Source organism: Coloeus monedula (assembly GCF_965178545.1).
Source record: "Coloeus monedula genome assembly, chromosome: 6".
NCBI lineage: Eukaryota > Metazoa > Chordata > Aves > Passeriformes > Corvidae > Coloeus > Coloeus monedula.
This window is the reverse complement of record NC_138786.1, coordinates 49402899-49423013: the sequence shown is the minus strand read 5'-3', so window position 1 is coordinate 49423013 and position 20115 is coordinate 49402899. Positions and strand designations below refer to the sequence as shown.

The window sequence follows — 20115 nt, the reverse complement described above, 5'->3', positions numbered from 1 at the left end:
AGATGTGTCACACAGAGCAGGGAGTGCACGCGATGTTGGAACGGGGATCGTGGAAGGGGCACACACGCCGGGTTCGGCTTTTCTCCACGACTCCAGAGCAGCTGTGCGGGGAAAAGCACCGAAGACCCCAACCCACCCAGACCCGCGGCCGCCGCCGCCGCCCTCCCCGCGCCGGGACCCCTCAGCCACGACCCGCCCCGCCCTCCCGGACCACGTGGCTCGCGCGCCGCAGCGCCGCCGCCGCGCAGGCGCCGTGCGCTCTCCGGCTGCCCGGCCGAGCCTGGGGCTCGGGATCAAAATGGCGGCGGCCGGAGCGGGGCCGGGCGGGAGCGGGCGGCGCTGAGCGGGAGGATGGCGGCGGCGAGCGGCTGCCGGAGGTGAGGCACCGAGGGGAGCCGGGCTGGGAGGGGGACGGGGGCTTGGTGTCACGGCGGCGGAGGGGAGGGGGCAAGACCGTCGACGCCCCCACGGCGGGGCTCAGTGCGCGCCCCGCCGGGCCGGCTGCGGGCAGCTCATCCCGCCGCGCCGCTCCCAGCCCGCAGCGCTCCGCCGCGGGAAGGAGCCTTGCTCCTCGTGCCGCTCCCCGGCCCGCAGGGTCCGCGGTCCGGAGCGCTGGCAGCGGCCTCGGCTGTACCTGCCCGCGCTGTCGGGTCTTGTCTCTCTCCCTCCCTCTCTCCCTCCTTCTCTCCCTTCCGCCCCGGCGCAGCTCCTCGCGGAGCCCGGGAGAGGTGCTTGAAGCCGTCTCCCGCAGGAGCCGGTGCGGGGCTCGTGCTCCCGCAGCTGCGGAGCTCCGCCCGTGTGGGGCCGGTGCGAGAGCGGCCGCGCTCGCCCGCCGTGGCCGCGGGGCTGCCGCCGGTGCCGGTCAGCCCGTCCCGTGACGGTGCCTGTGGCCCGCAGATTGCTGCTGCCCCCGGACAGGTGGGGTTTTGTCCCGCTCCTCTCTGTACGGGTGTTACCGCGGTGTTCCTGGAGAAACTTGGAGAGCTTTGTAGGTGATGTGTTCGCTTGTGCCTCTGGAATATTCCTGCTGCCAGTGGGATAAGTGGTTTTCTGTTGGTTCGTGTTTCTACTTGCTCTTCTCCGCCATCCCATTTGAGGCCGTTGGGTGAAAGATGACACACATGTCGAGTGCTAACATAAAATACGATGGTAGGATAATAAAATACGTGTTGATGCAATGATAGTTTGTGTGAGAATTTACCTTAGGCAGTGTAGCATTGCTTGAGGCTTTGCTTCAAACCAGTGTAATATAATAACAAATTTAAGGTGTTTGGCAGATATACCATTGCGATGTAATCACCTCAGGTTTTACCACATCTTGTATGCTCTGTTTTCATTTAGAAATAGAGAAAATAAAACCTGAAGCTCAAATAAAAAAATTTTAAATCTCATAACTCATGTTGATGCACTGAAAAGCTTGAGGAGTTAAAGCTTTACTCTGTTTGAAAGATCTTAGGGAAGAGGATGAGTCTTCTAAACTTCTCCTTTATTGTTTCAAATATTTCATTCTAGTTCTGTGTTAGTATCCTTCACACAGGGTGGTGCAGGGGGGGAATTCCTTCTTAGATTCTTCTCGACTTGAACCTTTTGCTTAAGAATTCAATGAAAATATTTTTTCCTCCATCCCTTCTTGACTAAGAGTCTGCTACCAATGTACCAAAAATAATTCTGTAGGTATTATATATGAGGAGGTGGAACAGAAGTCTTTTAGTAACATACAGATTCTGTGGACCGTGATGTTTACAAGGCAAGGTCTGAGTGCTTATTATGTAGAGTATTTGGATGAAGATAATGTATTGAGAAGGTATGGATTGTGATGTTTTCTCCCTTTTTGGAGTAATTTATCAACTAGATAACTAGTCTTAGTTGATTGACCAAGGCATAATTGAGTCATTTAAGAACTTGCTACTTTGCTGTGTCAAATAATGTCCTGTAAACAGTACTATCTGTTTGTGCTTATATGTAAACATGTGATGAATGTCTCTGTAAATCAAGCTTGTATCTTAAGTTACAACACAAAGCTGCCAATTGCTCACTGGTTTTTATTTAGTGCTGAAGTTAGACTTGCATAGTTGGCCTGCACACAGGTAATCTTGGAAATGGAGTTCAGTGTTTTGTGTCAAATGTACAGCCAGTGTTTGTTTTTGTTCATTGGAGATGAAAACAACTGTTGAATCCTTTGTATTTCAGCTCAGCTGCACTCAGCATTGTTTTACTTGTTTTCAGACTTTAGCCAATGTATAAATGGGTTTGACATTCTAGTCTAGTTTGTGTGCTTAAACATACAAGGAGCACAGTCACAAGTTGTCTTGGTTCATTTACTGCGGCATTGTTGTAATTGTTGCCATTTTAAAAATCCTTACCTCTTACAGTAGTGAATTCTCTTCATATGTCCAGATTCCCTTGCTGAGTCATAGATACAATGGTGGTGTAATGCTTATAGCTGGCGTGGACTGATTTGCAAAGACTCAGACATGAAAGAATAGAATTACTTTTATAAGCTCTTCTGGAAGACTTGCATGGATTTGTTGTAGTGATTTTTAAATTTTTTTTCCCCTCTTAATTTTCAAGCTTGTCTGAGAAGTTCCAAACTTTGTGTTGTGAAGCTATGTTACTCATTGTTAAATTAGAGTAGAATGTGCTGCCTTTGCAGCCAGCTCTTTGAATTTAATTCAGTGGAACTGCCAGACCTTGATGAATTAACAACAAAATATCGAGTCTTCATTTTGAAAGCGGCCTTTCAAAGTTGCTGCATACGTGGTGTCAGGTTTACAGATTAATTGTCACTGATGATAATTAATCTACAGGTTTGTTGGGGATAAATTTTAGGCTTGGACTATGTCTTCCTCTGTCTTATTAGCAAGCTGCATTGGTGATGTGGTGTCTTGGGGTCCTGCACATGGCCGTAGGAGGAGGTAACACTAACCCTGCTTGCTCCTCTTCCACCCTGATGCTTGTTTGGTCTTGATATACCAGACCACATGCAAGAAGAGTGAGTTTATTCTGATGTCTTGGGCACACTGTGGTGACCAAGATAGTTGTGGCTGACTGCCTTTCAGAGGCAAACAGTAAGAGGAATGTAAACATCCTGTGGACATATTGATGGACTGCATGTAGTTCACACTAATCAATAAATAGATCTATAGGGAAACTGTGAGATTGAACTAAGAAAGAAATAACTACGTTCTTAACGAGACTGATGAGAATCTGCTCTTACAGCAAATCTTGGCAGAGAACTGCAAGTTTGAATATTAACTCTAAATTTCTTTTTGTTTGTTTGCTTTTTCTTAACATATTTACATGGCTTTTGAGTTCTGTTACTGGATCAATGGTTTTTCCCATTTTTTCACACTAGTCTGGAAATCCAATGCACAACTTTATTGTACATGCAGTGGGGACCAGGAATCCTAGTTCAGATGTATTAGGTGAGCTTCCAGTGGGTGATCTAGCTATTGCTTTTTTTCATTTCCCAGGTTCTTTGAAGGATAAGTCTTGTCAGTGTATCCTTAAATCTTTGGACAGAAGCTGTTGTGGATTTTTAGAATGCTCTTTCCTATGTTGGCTTACCAGTATGCCTGAACTATAAGAAGGGACTGCAGCTGCAACATTTGATTCTAGTCTTGCATTTTACACCCATCTAGGCTGTTCTGCATGTCTCCCAAAAAGGATACCATCAGTAATGATGCTTTCTGTGTAATGAATGGATGCTAAGAGATCTGAAATTGTTATTACGATAATTATATTTTGGTTTATTTCAATTATTAAACTGTACTTATCTCAACGCACGAGTTTTACTGCATTGTTTTTTCTTCGCCTTCTGGTTCTGTTCCCTATCCCACTGGCAGGGGAAACCCACAACAGTAAGGATGCCTGTGAGGTTCTTGATAGATGCTTAGTAGCAAAATTGGTTTAAATACTTTAAGTCCACAGCTGCTTTTCCTTACTTCCTGCACAGTCCCCTCAGCTGTGTTGGTAGGGCTGTTTACATGGCTTCACTCTGAAACATTCAGGAAGTTGATCTGTCTGAAAAATAAACCACTAAAGCATAAAATAACTTTATGTCAGATCCTTCATCTGGGTCATCACATTGCTGTGGAAAGTCTGTTTGCTAGCGCAGTGTAGAGGCGAGGCCAGGGAGGTTGCCTCATGTGTTGGATTCAAGTACATACCTAACTATATACTTAGTTAAATTTAAATCTGATTTGTTTGCTCCATTGCATGCAGGTGTTGTGCAAGCTTACACCAAACGCTACTGAATGTGTACTTTAACTACTGGTGTCCTTGCAGACAAGTCCAGCTTGTTGGGGGTTTTCCATCATCAGTGGATTTAAACTGGTTATTTAGATGTTTGAGTGCTAAAACATGCAAGAAAAAATAACAGCAGTCAAAACTGATTAAGAAGAAACTTTCAGTAAAGTGTGGTGGTGTAGAGTTTCGGGCAACATCTTCCTAAATCAGTTTGTTTCAGAAGTATCTTCTAGTGATCTTATTTTGTTTTTCGATCTCGGCATTCTTGTGTGAGCTGTTACCTGTATAACTGACTGATCATTTTCTACATCCTATTTGATCTTTGTCCTCAAATTTTGTCTGAATTCAGTGGTCATTCATACTGTATATTGTTTGTGGCACTCAAATGTCATTGTCTTTTCAGTTCTTCCTGTATTAGAAAGACTGGATTTTTTGTATTCATCCTTGCTTTTCTTTCATATCATATCCTGTTTCCAACCAACTGTAGTAAATTGTAAAGGGTAGAATTTAATTTTTTTAAATCCCTTTTTTAAGAATATCTTTCTAGTGCTGCTGTTACTGTGATTCCCCATATTGTTAAAGAGCCTTTTTATTTCTACTCTGTCCTCTTTCTTTTACAGGATCATTTCAGTATGGTAACTTGCAGCTTTTAAGATTAATTTCTTTTTCCTGTCATTCTCCATCACTTCTGATCTTCAGTGTTACCTAGTGGGAAGTGCTTCGGAGAGAGATCAAGCTTGTTAATGATATGCAAGATTCCTCTAATTTGGAAACTTTGTCCAAGATCTGTTAAAACCCAGTTTCAGGATAACTAGCAGGACACTTTGCCATTCTGCTGATGGTAACGATGGCTAAACTCGAAGGAGTTGATGGAAACAGTAATGTAATAAGTGACTGCTGCTTGGTTCTTTAGTTGGTTGTGTTATTTTGTGACCCAGAACTTGCAGAAGCTCTGTGTGATCAGTAGAGCTGCAAAATGTATCTGTGTGTGCTTGCCTGTGTATTTTAAACTGCAGTTTGGGTGAGAGAAGACTGTTCTCATAGTCTGCTGCTGAGATTTTAATCAAGGTTTCATATACAAAGAACAAGAATACCAGTGTCTTGTGAAGGCATCCAACATGAGTGAAATTTTATACCTATTTATATGAAAATTGAAGTATTTTTTTGAGTGACCAAGTAGATTACGTTGCATTAATGAAAAATTGAAGTGCTGCTGTACTTATCATCTGCTACTCCAAATCTCTGTACTGCAATGAAGTATATAAAACACTTCTGTAAATGGGTAGGTTATTTTAAGTGCTTTAAAAATAATCAGTATGAGTGACAAAAGTTCCTTTTCATACTTTTTTTCTCCTGACCCCAATATTAGAAATGCTGCTTGAGAGCTGATTAAAAGCATTTTAACATAGCAAATACAATCAGAATGCAACAAGAGAGTAGTTTGTTGACTGGTGCTCCCTTATTCTTTGATCTCTTTCGATCTTCTGCTTTAGCTTTTTTCAAATGATGATTCTTGATGTAAAGGTGGGGGAGAAGTGGTTCTTTGACTATTAGAACTGGGTTTGCTGTGGATTTGGTGATTTTTTTGACTTTGTCTAGGAAGATGTCTTATTTAAAGCCTTCCTGCTGCTATGATAATTACAGTGTTTATCCACTTAAATTCTGCAGTGTGTAAGATGAGGTTGTGCTGAAGTACTTTTTATATGTGAGGCCATTTAGAGGGTTTTTCTCGTGTACCCAGATGTCTGTCTTAAAATACATAAATGGCTAACAACCTCTGAAGCTGCTTGTGATACTTAACTGAATGACCAGAAGATTTCATCATGAAGAAGGAAGGAGTGTGGGCATATACACAGTTCAATTTTGTATTAACCATTTAAGAAAACCCCAGCAAATCCCAGACTAATGAAGCATGTGACTATATTAAAGACTGATGTCTTGTACCTTGGCTCATCCTGTACTGGGCATCTCAATTTCAGACATCTTGAGAGATGAAATGAGATACATATAAAATGTCTAGAATGCAGGTAGAGTAGATAATGTTAATAGGTTCATGGGTTTCTTTAAAGTCATTCTAGTAGTGACTGCTACTCTCTGAAATAGATCAAATTGCTTATTACCATCATTTTAAGTTGAAAATACCTTTGCCAGTCTGTAATGAGGTACTTGTAGGAAGTCTTTGAAATTGTTTTTTTACTGTACTACAGAGACAAGCAATGTAGAAGAATGCTGAGTTGACAAAATGCATGCTGGAGATGGGAAGCTTTGTGTTTATCAGCGTAGTGATGGCCTTGGTACTGAACGAGGGATAAGCTAAGCTGTGTCAGTACTGAAAGGCAACAGTTGTTACTGGTGAGCTGCATGCAAGCACCTTAATTTCTACAGAGGAATGTGTATGACAGCATGAGGTGCTACTCACTGTCCATGTGAGCCCCTCCACACTTTCAGTGTATCAAGTATCTCCATCTTCTCTGCAGTTTATTTTCATGATTAGCTTATCTAAATTTTGGGTAAGCATGTGTGTTTACTGCTTTAAATTCTCAAATCCCAGCTTGGGTGATTGTTTTGGTTTTTGGAGGTTTTTTGTATAGCCAAAGATAATATTTAAGAGAATAATTTGATGTATCCTTTTTAAAAAATACATTAAAAGGTACATTATTTGGGTCAAAAAGTACCTCCTGCATCTTATTTGGTCATTAAAATCAATGTAGGGTTTAGTCTTCCATTAAGCACTTCTGGAAATGTGCAGTTGGACTTGAAATGCCAAAATACCCATCTAACATAGTAAGGTTAACATACAGTATAAGACCCGTCTAATAGTATTTTGTAGTTCTAGGCACAGATCTGATGACCCGGTAACCTCTGGTAAAGTGACTCTTATATGTATTTCTGCACTGCATCAGAGCTGCTTGTCTTTAACTGCATTTGACCACAGTCTTTGATGTTGTAACCTGGACAGTTACTACTTGAAGTTGGTCTTAAAGCTTAAATTACATGTCTTCTGAAAATGATGTTAATCAGAAGTACAGTCTTAATACGAACTTTCTAAAATATCTGTTCATACTACTCAGGGCTTTTCCACTGCAAGTAAAACAAAATTCCCTTTGTCTTTTTCTAAGTTTCTCAAGACATTTGAATTTCTCTGCTGAGAATATCTAAAGTAATTTTGTTACTGCATAATTTCTCAGTTAATTATTGGCTCAAAGTCTCCCATTTGGATTAACAGACTTGGAAGAATCAAAGGAGGTTTGGGAAGTAGAGCACAGGCTGGCAAAGTTTCTGAACTTTGCTCTTTCTTCGAATGTGAAGGAATAGTGGTATCAAGGACAGTTGTGGCTAAGAGACAAAGATGAACAAAATTTGGTCTAAAATTACATTAGGAGCAATGGGATTCTTTAATGGAGTTAGTAATTAGTACAATGCAACAGACTTTTGCTTTCCTTCTAAAAGCTTTGTTTGATTTCTTTGAAAAATCTATTTATTTTTTTAACAGTCTGGGGCATCTGAAAAGCTTCAGTCTTGTGGGGGGAGAAGGAGGAGTTAAGGCATATCAACAGTCTGCTCAAAGAGCAGATCTGCCTTAGCAGATAGTTAAACAAAAAACCACCCCATAAGCTTTTCTAACTCAGCAGCCTTCAAAAGTCTGCCGTCATGAGTTATGTGTAGATGTTGCTGAATTAATTAAATTAAATGTGTACATGATTGGTGCCTCTGTTTTCAGAAACAACATGTTATCTCAACGTGTGATGCTCTTTTGACTGTTCTGTAAAACTTGCATGTTCATGTTACAGGACAAAAAAAATGCTTTGGAAGTGCAGAGAGCTTGTTGCAGGAAATGTGGAAGACATAACTTCCTTTTCTTGCCAAGGGGAAAATATAAACAAAGCTTCAACTTAATTGTAGGCTAAGTACTAGTCTGGTTTTCTGACTAAGCCTTTCCTTCCTTAATTGATTTCTTTTATCATTGAGAAAGTGTATTTTCTGAAATGAATTCCTGTAGTTTTGGGCAGGATACACCTTAAAGTTTGTGAGCATTTAGTTGTTGCTACACTTTCATGGAATCTAAATGTAGGTATTCATGAAGGTAACTACTGAAACTGAAGTTACTGGTGTAACTTTTGAGGGGAAGTATTGCAATATTGATGTATTTTGCTACTATCTTCAAAATGGCTGAAATCTTTGAAGTATATGGCATAGAAAGATTTCTTGGCGTCAGATGTTATGATATAAATATTAGTTGGTGAAGTCAGTTTGGCTCTTAAAATTTTCTCCTGAAGTTAATGAATTTAAATTAGCCATGCAGAAGAGTCCAATCAAAGGAGACGTCTTTCAAATGTGTATGTTTTAAAGTAACCGTTAAAATCTTAGTATATACAGATAATAATTGATTAATATGAACATGTATAAAATCATCATTCTTGGGGGGGGGGGAGTTGTCTTAAAAGCACCTAAATACAAGAAAAATGTTCTGTGGGTTTGACCAGGAATTTCACCCTTGCTCAGGGAGGCAGCAGTGCATACCAGTTTACATGGTCTCAGATAAGTCATTGTTGTAAAAATACTAGGTACAATGAATTTTACAATTTGGTTGTGTGTTACTTCTTGCAGCAGTGAACAGAATAGACTTGGGAGTGACTGTGGCTATTGGGAGACAAGGGGAAGATGTGAGTGTCAACAAGGTATGAGTGTCACTCTGGGCCAGGCCAGAGTGACTTGAAGAGTCACTCAGGGAGAACAGAAAGGATGGCTACAGGGGTATAGTTTTGTGGAGTTGTGAGGCAGTTTAATAGGAATAGTCTTCTCTCTTCATATTCAGAGCTGTGGCATCCTGTTCCAGTTTTAGCTGCCTGTCAGACAAATGTTCTAGAGTTCCCTCTCCCTGCCTGTTACCTGCCTCTCTCTACAGCAGTGGGGTATGGATCAGCCATTTGAAATTATTTGGTTTGTGATCATATAATCTCTGTATGTAGTGTGAGGGGAAGCAAGAAAACCCCTTGGGATGATGGAGTGTGAGGGGAAAGTACAGTTCCCTGTTAGTTTGACTTCAGTGGTGGTGTCAGATCACGCTGATGTAGCTGTGATGAGCTGACAGGCAGTGAGTCCGGCATGCAGTTAGCTTCTCCCTGTCAGAGGAGGAGCTCACTAGATTGAGGGGAATATATTAAAATTCGCATAGGCTTGGCCTTATATTTTTTCCCTATATGAGTAATACCTAGATGCATATATTCTGGCACTGCAAATTTAAAATTCTCCAAGCATTCAAAAAAGCAAAAATGGACCCCACGGACCTCTTTAGCAGTGATGACAGCTATGTGAAGCGTTGTTAACCGAGGGAGGAACAAACTGCACAAATACAGAGGAAAGTAAGTGCAGGCCAAAGAAGCAGCCATCAACCAGCTAGATACAGGGAGCACTGAAATCGTGAATCCTAGCAGTAGTTTCTGCTGTCTAAATTGCTTTTTTCTGCTAGGACTGCCCTTGCTTTGCAGATGATTTTTCCTACTGTTAATTTTTTAAGAGCTATGGAGAAGAAAAAGCATATTGCAAAAGTGGTCTTGTAGCTGCCCACTTGAAGTAAGATGTTTTCAATGAAAGTGGTAGTTGGCTGAATGAAGATAGAGGCAGTGCTGTACTCAGGCAGCACCAAAGGATCAGCTGAAAACAAACACGGTCCTCAGGACTTAGGTGGCTTTCCAAATGTCTTCTACAATGAAGGGGTACAGCTCTCCTGCAGGAATGGGTGCACGGGGACTGGGAATGTTTCTTTTTGAAGACTGTGTCAACTGGGTATTAGTCAAACTGCATGTCATGTTTGATTGTGGGGAGCAAAGTAACCTTTTCTTGCTGTTCTTCCTTCTCTGTGGCGACCTTTGGGTTCCTTGAGCCATTTGGTAAACTGGTGCAGAGAGCTAACTACACCGGAGAGAAAAAAATCTCACCGAAGAGAATACCTGTGTTTAGTTGCTGACACAATGGAGGAGCTTTGGGGACATGCTGGTGGTAGCTGCAGCGAGCACTGGAGCTGAGGAAATGTGCATGGAACCACAGTATTGGTGAACCAACTTGGGTTTGTATACACCAAATAATGCATTTTAAATCCAGATTGCAATTGTGTTTTGGTTGGATGCAAGACTTGTGGCTTACTGTTAAAAGTATTCAAACTGTAGCTGTAGTGAGTCCATTTTATGGCTGTAACTTAATGCTTTCTTCAATGAGGAAAATCACTATTTTTTCAATAAAATTCCTGATGTCTCATGAAATGACTGGACTAGATTGCCTGATGAGTTCTTTACCACACCTTTTCATGTTCCACCTTCCAGTTTTTCTATTGTTTATAGATGTACCTATTAGTGTTAAATGTGTAAGAAATGATGCTAGCAACCAATACTTCAGACTTGTTATATTGAAGAAGAAAGGCTGAATGGGTGAAATTGCTGTTGTGCGATGACAAAAGGACCCAGAGAGGATGATGTACAGAAGTAAAGGAATGGTGGTGTATTAAGGCCTGGCGTGTAGAGAAAATTGTTTTGGATATGCGGCATTTTTTAGCCACAGGCAGGGGTTTCAGTGGAAAGAGATGAGCTGTGTATTGTTACCAAGCATCTTGGAAGCTTGTATATAAAGGAAGAGTATTGTACAGAAACACTGTAGTCATGAAGTATGATGTTCCAAGCAACAGAAATACCACAAGATGTTGTTACTGATACAATGACTGGCTGGCAGGGTGAGGAGTTGATTGCAGCCAAATTAAGATAGAAGTAATTTTTCATCTGATCTATTAAAAGAGGCCACCCATATGGGAAGGCTGATCAGTATGTGGGTCCAAAACTTTTTAGTCTGCTTTGATGTTGGAGCTATTGCTGTGAAAACCCCAAGCAGTGTCATCACCAGAGATGACTCAGGCTGTGGAAGTTAATAAGGGAGCTAAAGCTGAGTGATCAAAAGGTTGCTTTTTTGAAGATAAGTTGAAAATAGTAAGTCATAAGATAGGATGGATGCTGCTTGCCTACTTATGTAGGTACAGAGCACAGTGTCTGGGATTGTCCTACCAGAGACTCTAATGCACTCTCAGAGGAAGCATGTTCAGAGAGGAAGTGTGAATGCAACTGTGCAGTGAATTTACAAGCACTGTTGTGTCCAGGAAGCTCCGACATCCTCATTCAGAGTAAATGGCTTTCTGTGAAATCATTGGGCCTGGAAAAAAGGGAAAATGTTTCCAGTAAAAGGAAACTGTAGGGTATATGGCTCTTCCATATGACTGGGGTTTGAGCCAAGATTTTCCCGTCGTAGTAGATTTGTTAATTGAAAACAGGATTTTGTGTTGTGGTTGGGTTGCAGCTTGAGCAAGAGGAAGAATTCCCTTTCTTAATGAGACAGGGATCTTTGGGGGACGCTCTCAGACTAAATAGAATACAATTCCATGGGGAGGGAAGACTGCAGAGTTGAAAGACTGCTTGCCCTCTTCCAGAAGAAGCAGTAATCCTGTTGGCAGATGAAGGGTACTGGGATATGAAGCCCATGAAATAAGCTGTAAAAAGGTGATAGAGCTTCATGTGGAAGGTTATTACTTCTGCTCCACTTTAGCCTTTTCCAGAGGGGGAAAAGGAACAGGTGACTAAGGATATTGCTGCTATCATGGACAGTCAGTATCTAGAGGCACACTGATGAGGGCAGTGGTCTTACCAGACTGGTGTTTGACCTCAGTATCCAAAGCAGAATGTAGCTGAAATCTCCATGAGTTAGGTCACTGCCTGACAAGACAATTAAGTGTTGGTCTGAACTTTGATGGGAAAAGAAAAAGCAGACTACTTAAAAAAAAAAAAAGTCTGATCCTTTTTCTGAGGTACTTTTCATGTTATTTGGAAGTTCCTTTTTCTGTGTTAACCAACTGATGCGTTCATATATCTAAACCAAAGAATATTTGCTGTTCTTAAGAAACAAAAGCATGTGGGTGATTTTTGCTCAGAAGAGGCCTTTTGAAACACATTTAGACTCCTCAAAATTTATCACAGTATGTCAAACTATGTTGCAATTACTCTAGATTGGCTAAAATTAATTATCCTCATTTTCCTGTAAATGGATATATTCATACCTAATTACTCTGTTCAGTGATATTGATAAAGATTTGGTGGATAGGATTCCTCTGATTTTCTTACAAAGTAGATTTAATGATGTTTTGCATTGAAATCAGATAATGTTCCTTTCAAGTTAACTTGTGAAAAAATGGAAAGTCATTGAAGAATACATGCTGTCATTTCACTTCAGGAGAGTCCTAGAGGGCAATAAATGAGTTCTTGCTCATTTGGCTGAAAGAAGTGTTTTGAATTCATCTTCAGGAACATTAGTTAAGTCTTTCATGTGAATGTTATCAATCAGAATAGACTTTTGGTAAATTAGTGTGTTTTTGCAACCAGCTGGAAGGATCACTGACATAGAGAGATGAAAATTTGTTCGCCAGTGTATGAAGACATTTAAGTTGCTTGGGAGGAACAGCCTATTCCGTGCAGGATTGTGCTGCTGTAATTCAGTTAGTCTCTGTGTGCTTTGTGTGTTTGAATTTTTTAGCTGCTGGAATTTTTTATATTTAGAGGAATATAAATATGGTGATGTCCCCTGCCTCCACACTGCTGATAGTGATTTGACCTGTCACTCCCTGTTAATGACATTATTTAATTACTTCTAGGATGTGACATGTTCACATCGTACTTGGAATTGCTTTGCTGATCATGAGAAATCCTACTATGAGCACTATTTGCAAAGACAGCATTGAAAAGAGGTTATATTCCTGTGAGTTCTGTGGGGTTTTTTTAACTGTTAAAATGCTGCTCAGTGTTTTCAGTTTCTGGAGTGTGTGTATCTTCAAGACCACACACCTTTGTGCTCTATTTGAGCATAGTTCTTTTAACTTTAACTCTGATTCCTCAGAGAAAAGGTTGAAAATCAGTACAGGTTGTTTCTTGGTGGGTTTTCCCCACTAAAACTCAGTCCTATGATTCTCAACAAATCTAGAAATAAAAAGCTAGGACTGTTGTGGTGTTTTTATCACCTCCATTTTGAAAGAACTTCTTCATGGAGAAGCATACTACTTCATGGAAGAGAAAATGCTGTACATTTCATGCTTAACTATAAGAAAGGGTTCTTTGTGATGGCTGGAACACAGGATTCTCAGCAAAGCACTGAGTAATGCAGTCACTTTCGTAATCTAGTTATAGCTGCTTTTCCTTGCCCTCTTGAGCTGGTAACTGCTGATGTGGCTTAAGTTCTGGTGTTTTGCTTATTGGGTTTTTCTTTCTTTCCAATGCATTAAATAATGAAATAACACAGATTTATTATCCCATGTCATAAAGAGCATTATCCATTCCTTATTTTTGTATGGAACTAATCCAAACCACAACCTTTCAGCTGTTTCAGTTGCATCTTAGTATTGTATCATCCAGTTAATTTTGAATAATGATAAAGGTTGATTGCTTGACTGGATTATAAAAAGGAGTCAAAATAGGCTTTGCGTGGATTTGCATGTGTGTCAGGCTGCATAATCAGCTGAGCCTTCAAATTTCAGTTGTTTCCTTTGAACAGAAAATGACTTGCCAGCTACACAATTTCTTTCCAATACTCTGTCCCATAGGCATTCAGTCCTTTAGCATGTATGCTTCCAAGACTGGAGGCTCTACCTCCACAAAATCTGAGACTGTGCTAGTGTCTCTGAGTCTTATTCATGGAAAAAGAGGAAGGTCAGGACAGGTAGTACTCAGTTCCCATCAGCTCCTCTTACTTGGAGAGCTACCTTCCAGCAGCATAGTAAGAAAAATGAGCTAGATACTAAATGCGCATCTGAACAAGCAGTTGAAACTCCAGCCACAAGCAACTTTGTCTTCATTTTTGAGAGCTTGTGGCTTTGATGTTGCTGACTTGTAATTCCAGCAGTATACTGTGTAACAAGCAACACGGCCAGGGCTGGCTCTGGAAACTTCTCAGTGGATGGGAACTTTATTCTGTCCTTCTGAGCATGGGATTGCTCCTGAATCACTTTGTGATGGCTCAGGACTCTGTATTGGTCACCAGACCGCTGTTCTGCTGGAGGCAGGTTCAGGATGTTAAGGCAAGCTGGTGGGATGTATTTTGGGGATGATAGCAATGGTCCATTCTCACAAGTTCTATCTCTTTTAATTATTAATCTACCTAACTTCTATGGAAATAAGTTTGTCCTTGCTAAAATTTAGTTGATGTGTTTCCTTACTGGGGTTGGGGCTTTTTATTGCTGGATCTTGTCATCTCATCTTGCAGTACAGTTCTTCTTGTTACTTGAAATGAGCTGTTGGGGCAAAATAACATAGCATTTTTGGTCTGGATAAAAATCTAAGCAAACATGAGTAAGTTATTCTTGTGATGCTTGTGTTGTCATTTACACATAGTAAATTAAAAACATGTTAGGTAAGATGAAAACCTGAAATACCATGTTGGTACAGGTATGTGCATGTACTTGATAAAATTTCCTACTTTGGTTTTAGTATTACGCTATTGCATAATTCTATGGCAGCAACTCCAAAAGAAATACAAAGTTCTTAAAATTTTACAGGGGAAAAGTCAAATGCTTTTGGTCAAAGAACATGTTGTAGCACTCCCTGACTTGCCCTTTATATTAATTGGATCACAGTGAACTACAGGAAATTTTATAAAACGTTTGTATTGAATGATGATATAAACAAAGTGTCAGTGTTACCCAAAGTCCATTCTATACAGAGACTTTTTGTTAAATCAAAATTCCCAGTCCAGGAATACCTGGCTGTCAGCCCAGATACCTCAGATGCACGTTGCCTTAGGTTCTTAGGATTTTAGGTGCAGTGTGACAAGAATTGAGAAGACTGAGAAATGTGTTTCAGGTTCTGAAACCTTTAACTAGGTTTGTGCTTATTTTAAATTCTTTTCTGAGTATCAGTATTATCTGAAAGTCACTTCTGTGCTGTTTTGTAGGATTTGGGGGTTTTAATTTTAGTTTCTATAGCTTCATTTCACATAACACACTCCATATACTCCTTCTGCAGTATAGGCTTTTCAAAACAAGCTTTGACATAGTTTAACTCTTTTCCTGTGTATGTTCAAAATGCATCTGTGCGTGCATCACCGCTCTCAACGACTGTTTCAGTTGGTCAGCAGATGTTGAATTCAGTTTTGTTTTGGTAATGCTTACATGGATGCATGCAGGCTTTTAATAAAAGGGAAAGAAAAAGTTCATCTAATGGTAGTTTTTAAAACAAACAAAATTCCATGGCTGTATTCTGAGGCTAAAATAAAGTTTAAAAATGCTTCAGATAAGCTGAAATAGGGAAGCTTTTGGTATGCAGGATAACTGTTGCAAGAAGAGATGAAATCTGTCTTTCCTTTTGCAGCTAAAGATCTAATTGTTTGTGGTTTGGAGTTTTTTCTTCATTTTTATATTCCTCTCCTATTACAAGTGCCTTTCACTGTGGAGAAGGAGCATTCCTGACTTGGCATTTTTGCAGTAGCTGAGATGTATTGGCTAGACTCAGCTAGTTATATGCTAAACTAACTGGTGTTCAGGTAGGCTAGGTTTAATACAGAGGCTGAAGTGGATACTAGCATAACAAACCAAACAAAAAAAAAAGCATCCAAATGCATGAGTGGTTCAAGTACACTTTGCTGTCAAAAGATGCACTCCTACTCTATTGCTTGTTTTCAGGTTCTTTCTTTTTCCACCTGTGCTAGTGCAAGTATTCATTTAATGTCTTAACAAATAAATTGAGTGACTGATGCTGTTTCAGCTTTTTGTTTAGGTTAGTTCTAATTTGGGTAAATTTATCTGATTCACAAAATACTTGGGACAGAACAAACAAGGTAGGAAAAGTTACGAGAATGGAGAGAAGAAGGCAGGGCTTCCTCCAGGACAGAGTTCATCACTGGTGCTAGCTAATTTTTTGGGAAATGCAACATGGGTTGTGTAACACTGTCTCGTAAAATTTGGTGATGTATTAAAACTACAAGAAATGTACTTTCAGTTGATACATGAGGTTAAGGACAGTAGTGGAACTACAGCTGTGGTCAGTTTTGAGCCGTGGGGCCCAATACACTTTATGAACTGCAACATGTTTGAATTCAAGATGCAAAATACTCAAGAAATCAGCCTGTATACACATGACTTACCAGTGCATGGAAGTTACATATTCTAAATTTAGTGAGTGAATTTGTTCTGCATGATACTCACTTGGGCTTAGTGTGTAACAATGTTATTGTGGTAAGCCTCCAAATAAAATAATTTTATCTATTGTGTATTTTAGGAATCTTTTATCATGTTCCTTTTCCAGTTATTTAAATCCTTGTTTGCAAATTCAAGCATTGACTGCTAATGGTATTGAACAGTCGCATATATTCCTTGATTGCATTCCTTCCATCTTTTGGTGCATATTTTTTGCCAAGTGGAAGGAGGTGGAAGGTATTAACTTCAGACCTGAGACTTGGTTCTAAATATTGAGTGCTTACTTATAAAGAAAAAAGAGAAGCCCAACACATTTTTTTTCTTCCCTCTTTTACTTAGCTGCTGGGCTCTTTCCTGTGTTAGGAAGAACTGAAAACTGTTAGTAGACATCTAATAGACAAGTTATCACACCGCAACTGAATGCAGAAGAGAAAAGTGAAATAACAATGGCATTATTCCAGGACTCAAGTCCAAATGAACCAAGTCCAATTTTAGCTGAGAAAAGGGAAGTTGTTGGGATATCTACTCAGGTTGTTGGCCTTTACCTGTGAGCAAGTTAGCATTCAAACTTCAAGGTGACTCTTACCTTCACAAAATTTGTCCTGGATGTAACTAATTCCATCTAGAAATCTACACCACATTTAAGCAATGTATTCTTGGTGCATACAGAAATCACTTGGAGTGTCACTATTTTAATGAAATTATTTTCTAAGTGTTTTTTCTTAAGTCAGTGAAGTTTTCATAAATGAAGTAGAGATCTGCATCCATGTGGGTTCAGTAATCTTTGAATTCATTATTTCTGCACAAGGCAGAACATGAGCGCATGCATTGGTAAGACTGAACTGATCCAGCAGCTTGTGTTTGCTGAGATTTGCTGATGTTCATTGGTGTGATGTTGCCTGTTTTGTGTGTGCTCTGGTTCTATCTTCATCCCGAGTAGACTTCTATTCATGTAGGAGGGTATTTTGTCTTTGTTTCCAGATGTGTAGCAAGTTGGGTCTGCAAGTTCAAGACTGTATGCAGCTGAGATGACCTGGCTTTCTCGCTAGGGAGGGTGATCATGGGAGCTCCCTTTTCTCATTTACAAGCTTGCAGGTTGGCTCAAGTTGGCTTGAAAGCTGCTGTGGTGGTTTTATGGTTGTGTCTCCTGCCCTAGCAGAATTCCACTAGTGCTCAGCAGGCTGCAGCTGTGTGAGGCCACCCTGGAGATATGCACAAGCTGGAGCAGCAATTCTGCCTGATAACCACATCTGTAAAGCCAGGTTTTCAAACCCTTCCCTACTCTTCCTCTTCACGTAGCCAGCACTCAAATCCGGGAGCACTTGTTCCCCTCAGCTCTGTGCCTACAGCAATTTGCAGCCTTTTCCTTCCTGGCCTCTCTCTCACTTTCTGCTCCACAGGATCTGCACTGCATGTTTCCTTGAAACATGCACTTGCGTGTCACTTTCCTGGCCAATTTAACATGCCAGAGACTACCAAGAAAGGAAGAAAATTTGGAAGCATATAGCAAATCTGTGTTAACAACATTCAAGGGAATCTAAAGGATTCTTGGTATAGGCTTCACCTGTGTATCACTCTTTATATGCATGTTTGTGTTTTGGAAGGGGTCACAGGTGTTCAGTTGACAGTAGCAGTTCTTCATGTGGTAACTTCCGTTTTTCTGTATTAATATTTTAACACTGCTAATATTGGAATAAATTAGAATGTTTCTTGTATGTTAGCAAAGAATCCTTGTTCAAATTACCTCAGAACTGATTTCTAAGGTGTTTTCAAATGCCCAAAAAACATTCAGTGAATCCTTAAATGCCTTATTTTTGCTATTTTAAACATACTTCTAGGTCTTTTCAAGTCTGAATTTGAAAAGCAGTACTGAATGAGAAGTATGTAAATGTTATGAATAAAAATGCAGCTGAAAGCAGTGATGATGGTATAACCTCCAACAGGACTGACTTGTTTAGCTTTCTCAATCAGTATAATTCAGTTTGGGATTTTTTAACAATGTGGAAATAGGTATAAACATGTATGAAAACTCTTTCTTGGTATAGTCAAAGGAGACTACCTAGTCTAGACCAACTTCTTGAAAATTTCTTAGTTAAAAGTTTGATAGCCATCCTGTTGCATGTTGCAATTTATCATATGAATTGTGAATGGTTTGGAAAACTACAGGTTATTGTGGGGGGAAAAAAGTGTGTCTGACCTTGGTTTAATCATTCAAATAATAAGCTATCTTGAAAGTGTTAGCGGTTTTATTTTATGAAAATACTGTGTGCTGGAAGCTGAATTTTTTTCATCTAAATCACGTAACAGTGACAAATAATGAAGTAACTTATTGGCGTTTTTGTTCTTCAGAAATGGAGGAACAGAATGCTGGACCTGGGATTGAAGATTTATAAAGGATTATGGGATTATACATTGAAGAGCCAGCAGGCGGAATGCCTGAGTGACTGAAGAAAATGGGTGCTAATGCATCTAACTACCCTCACTCGTGTTCCCCAAGGGTAGGGGGAAATTCACAGGCACAACAGACATTCATAGGTAACTCCTTTCAGTTATCTTGTCACTTACAAAAATGACTTGGTGGATTGTGTATGCACTGGATTTGATTTGCTTGCAGAAATGTTATGTAGAGCTTTTATTTTCTAGGTCACCAGTTTGAATCCGTTCAAGTTCAATCGTGCATGAAATTTGGTGCTGTCCAACTCTTTGGCCTGTGTATGCAATGAGTTGATCTGCCTTTTGCAAGTAAACATTTGCCAGGTTATTTAAATAAAATAAATGGAGTTTTTTATCATTAAACCATGCATGCTAGTTTTCCCAGTTCAAGAGCAGTTGCTTTCTGTTAATATTCATACTGTTTTATACTCTTCCTCAGAATTTCTGTGGAACTGTGTCAGAGCATGTGAAACTCTTGATCATCAGTATTCATTGTAGTATTGACATTGTGTCCAAGTCAATTACCTCCTTACCGCTAGAAGGGATATCTCTGGTAATAAACCTGTTAAGGTAATAAACAGGCTTGAAGACAGCTTCTCTTCCTTTTTGTGTGCCTGTAAATGGGGAATGAAGTTACTTACTGTCCTAACAGTATTATTTACAAGCCAGGACCTTGCTTAGCTGGAGACATGTGTTGAAGTGCCCTTAAGAAAGTATTTTCTCATCCCAGTCATAACTGGGGCAGGCGTTACCTTTATGTGTTTTTCAGTCTAGTACAAAAAGACCTCAGTGTAGATCTAAGTACTGTCACCCTATAAATAATAAACATCTATGTTATGAATCTGAAAGAAGGCAGTCTCTGAGAAGATAAATATTCCTTAAAAAAACCCCAACCCTGACAGCCTGAAGAATGATCTTAGCAGTAAATAACATCAATAGTTTATAAATGCTTTTCTCCTTTATGCCTCAGCTTGCAACACTGCATAAGTAGTTATTGATATTCAGTGTTACTTCTCTTTTTAATCACCATTGAAAGCAGAGCGATATCCTTAGCAGAGGGAAAATTGACTCACTTTGTAAATTTTCTCTTTTTTCTCAGCTTTTGTGGCATTCCTAGCTCTGAGGACAGACCACAAACTGTTGCATTTAAGGATGTGTGCTCTTGACTAAAAATTCCGTGTGTGCTGTCACAGCATGTCAAGGAAGAACTTTTAGTCCTAACA

The 20115-nt window shown here is 40.0% G+C and overlaps 1 protein-coding gene across 2 annotated transcripts in view; it reads left to right on the top strand.

Annotated features, from left to right (window-relative positions):
• The first annotated feature begins 273 nt into the window (after nucleotides 1–273).
• BTBD7 (BTB domain containing 7) overlaps nucleotides 274–20115 on the top strand; it is a 56059-nt gene continuing 36217 nt past the window's right edge. For both annotated transcript variants that reach the window (XM_082284492.1, XM_082284491.1), the window contains exons 1-2: nucleotides 274–377; nucleotides 18809–18994. In XM_082284492.1, the coding sequence (XP_082140618.1) occupies nucleotides 18913–18994 (82 nt within the window). In that variant the 5' untranslated portion in view covers nucleotides 274–377; nucleotides 18809–18912. The remainder of the gene's footprint in view (nucleotides 378–18808; nucleotides 18995–20115) is intronic.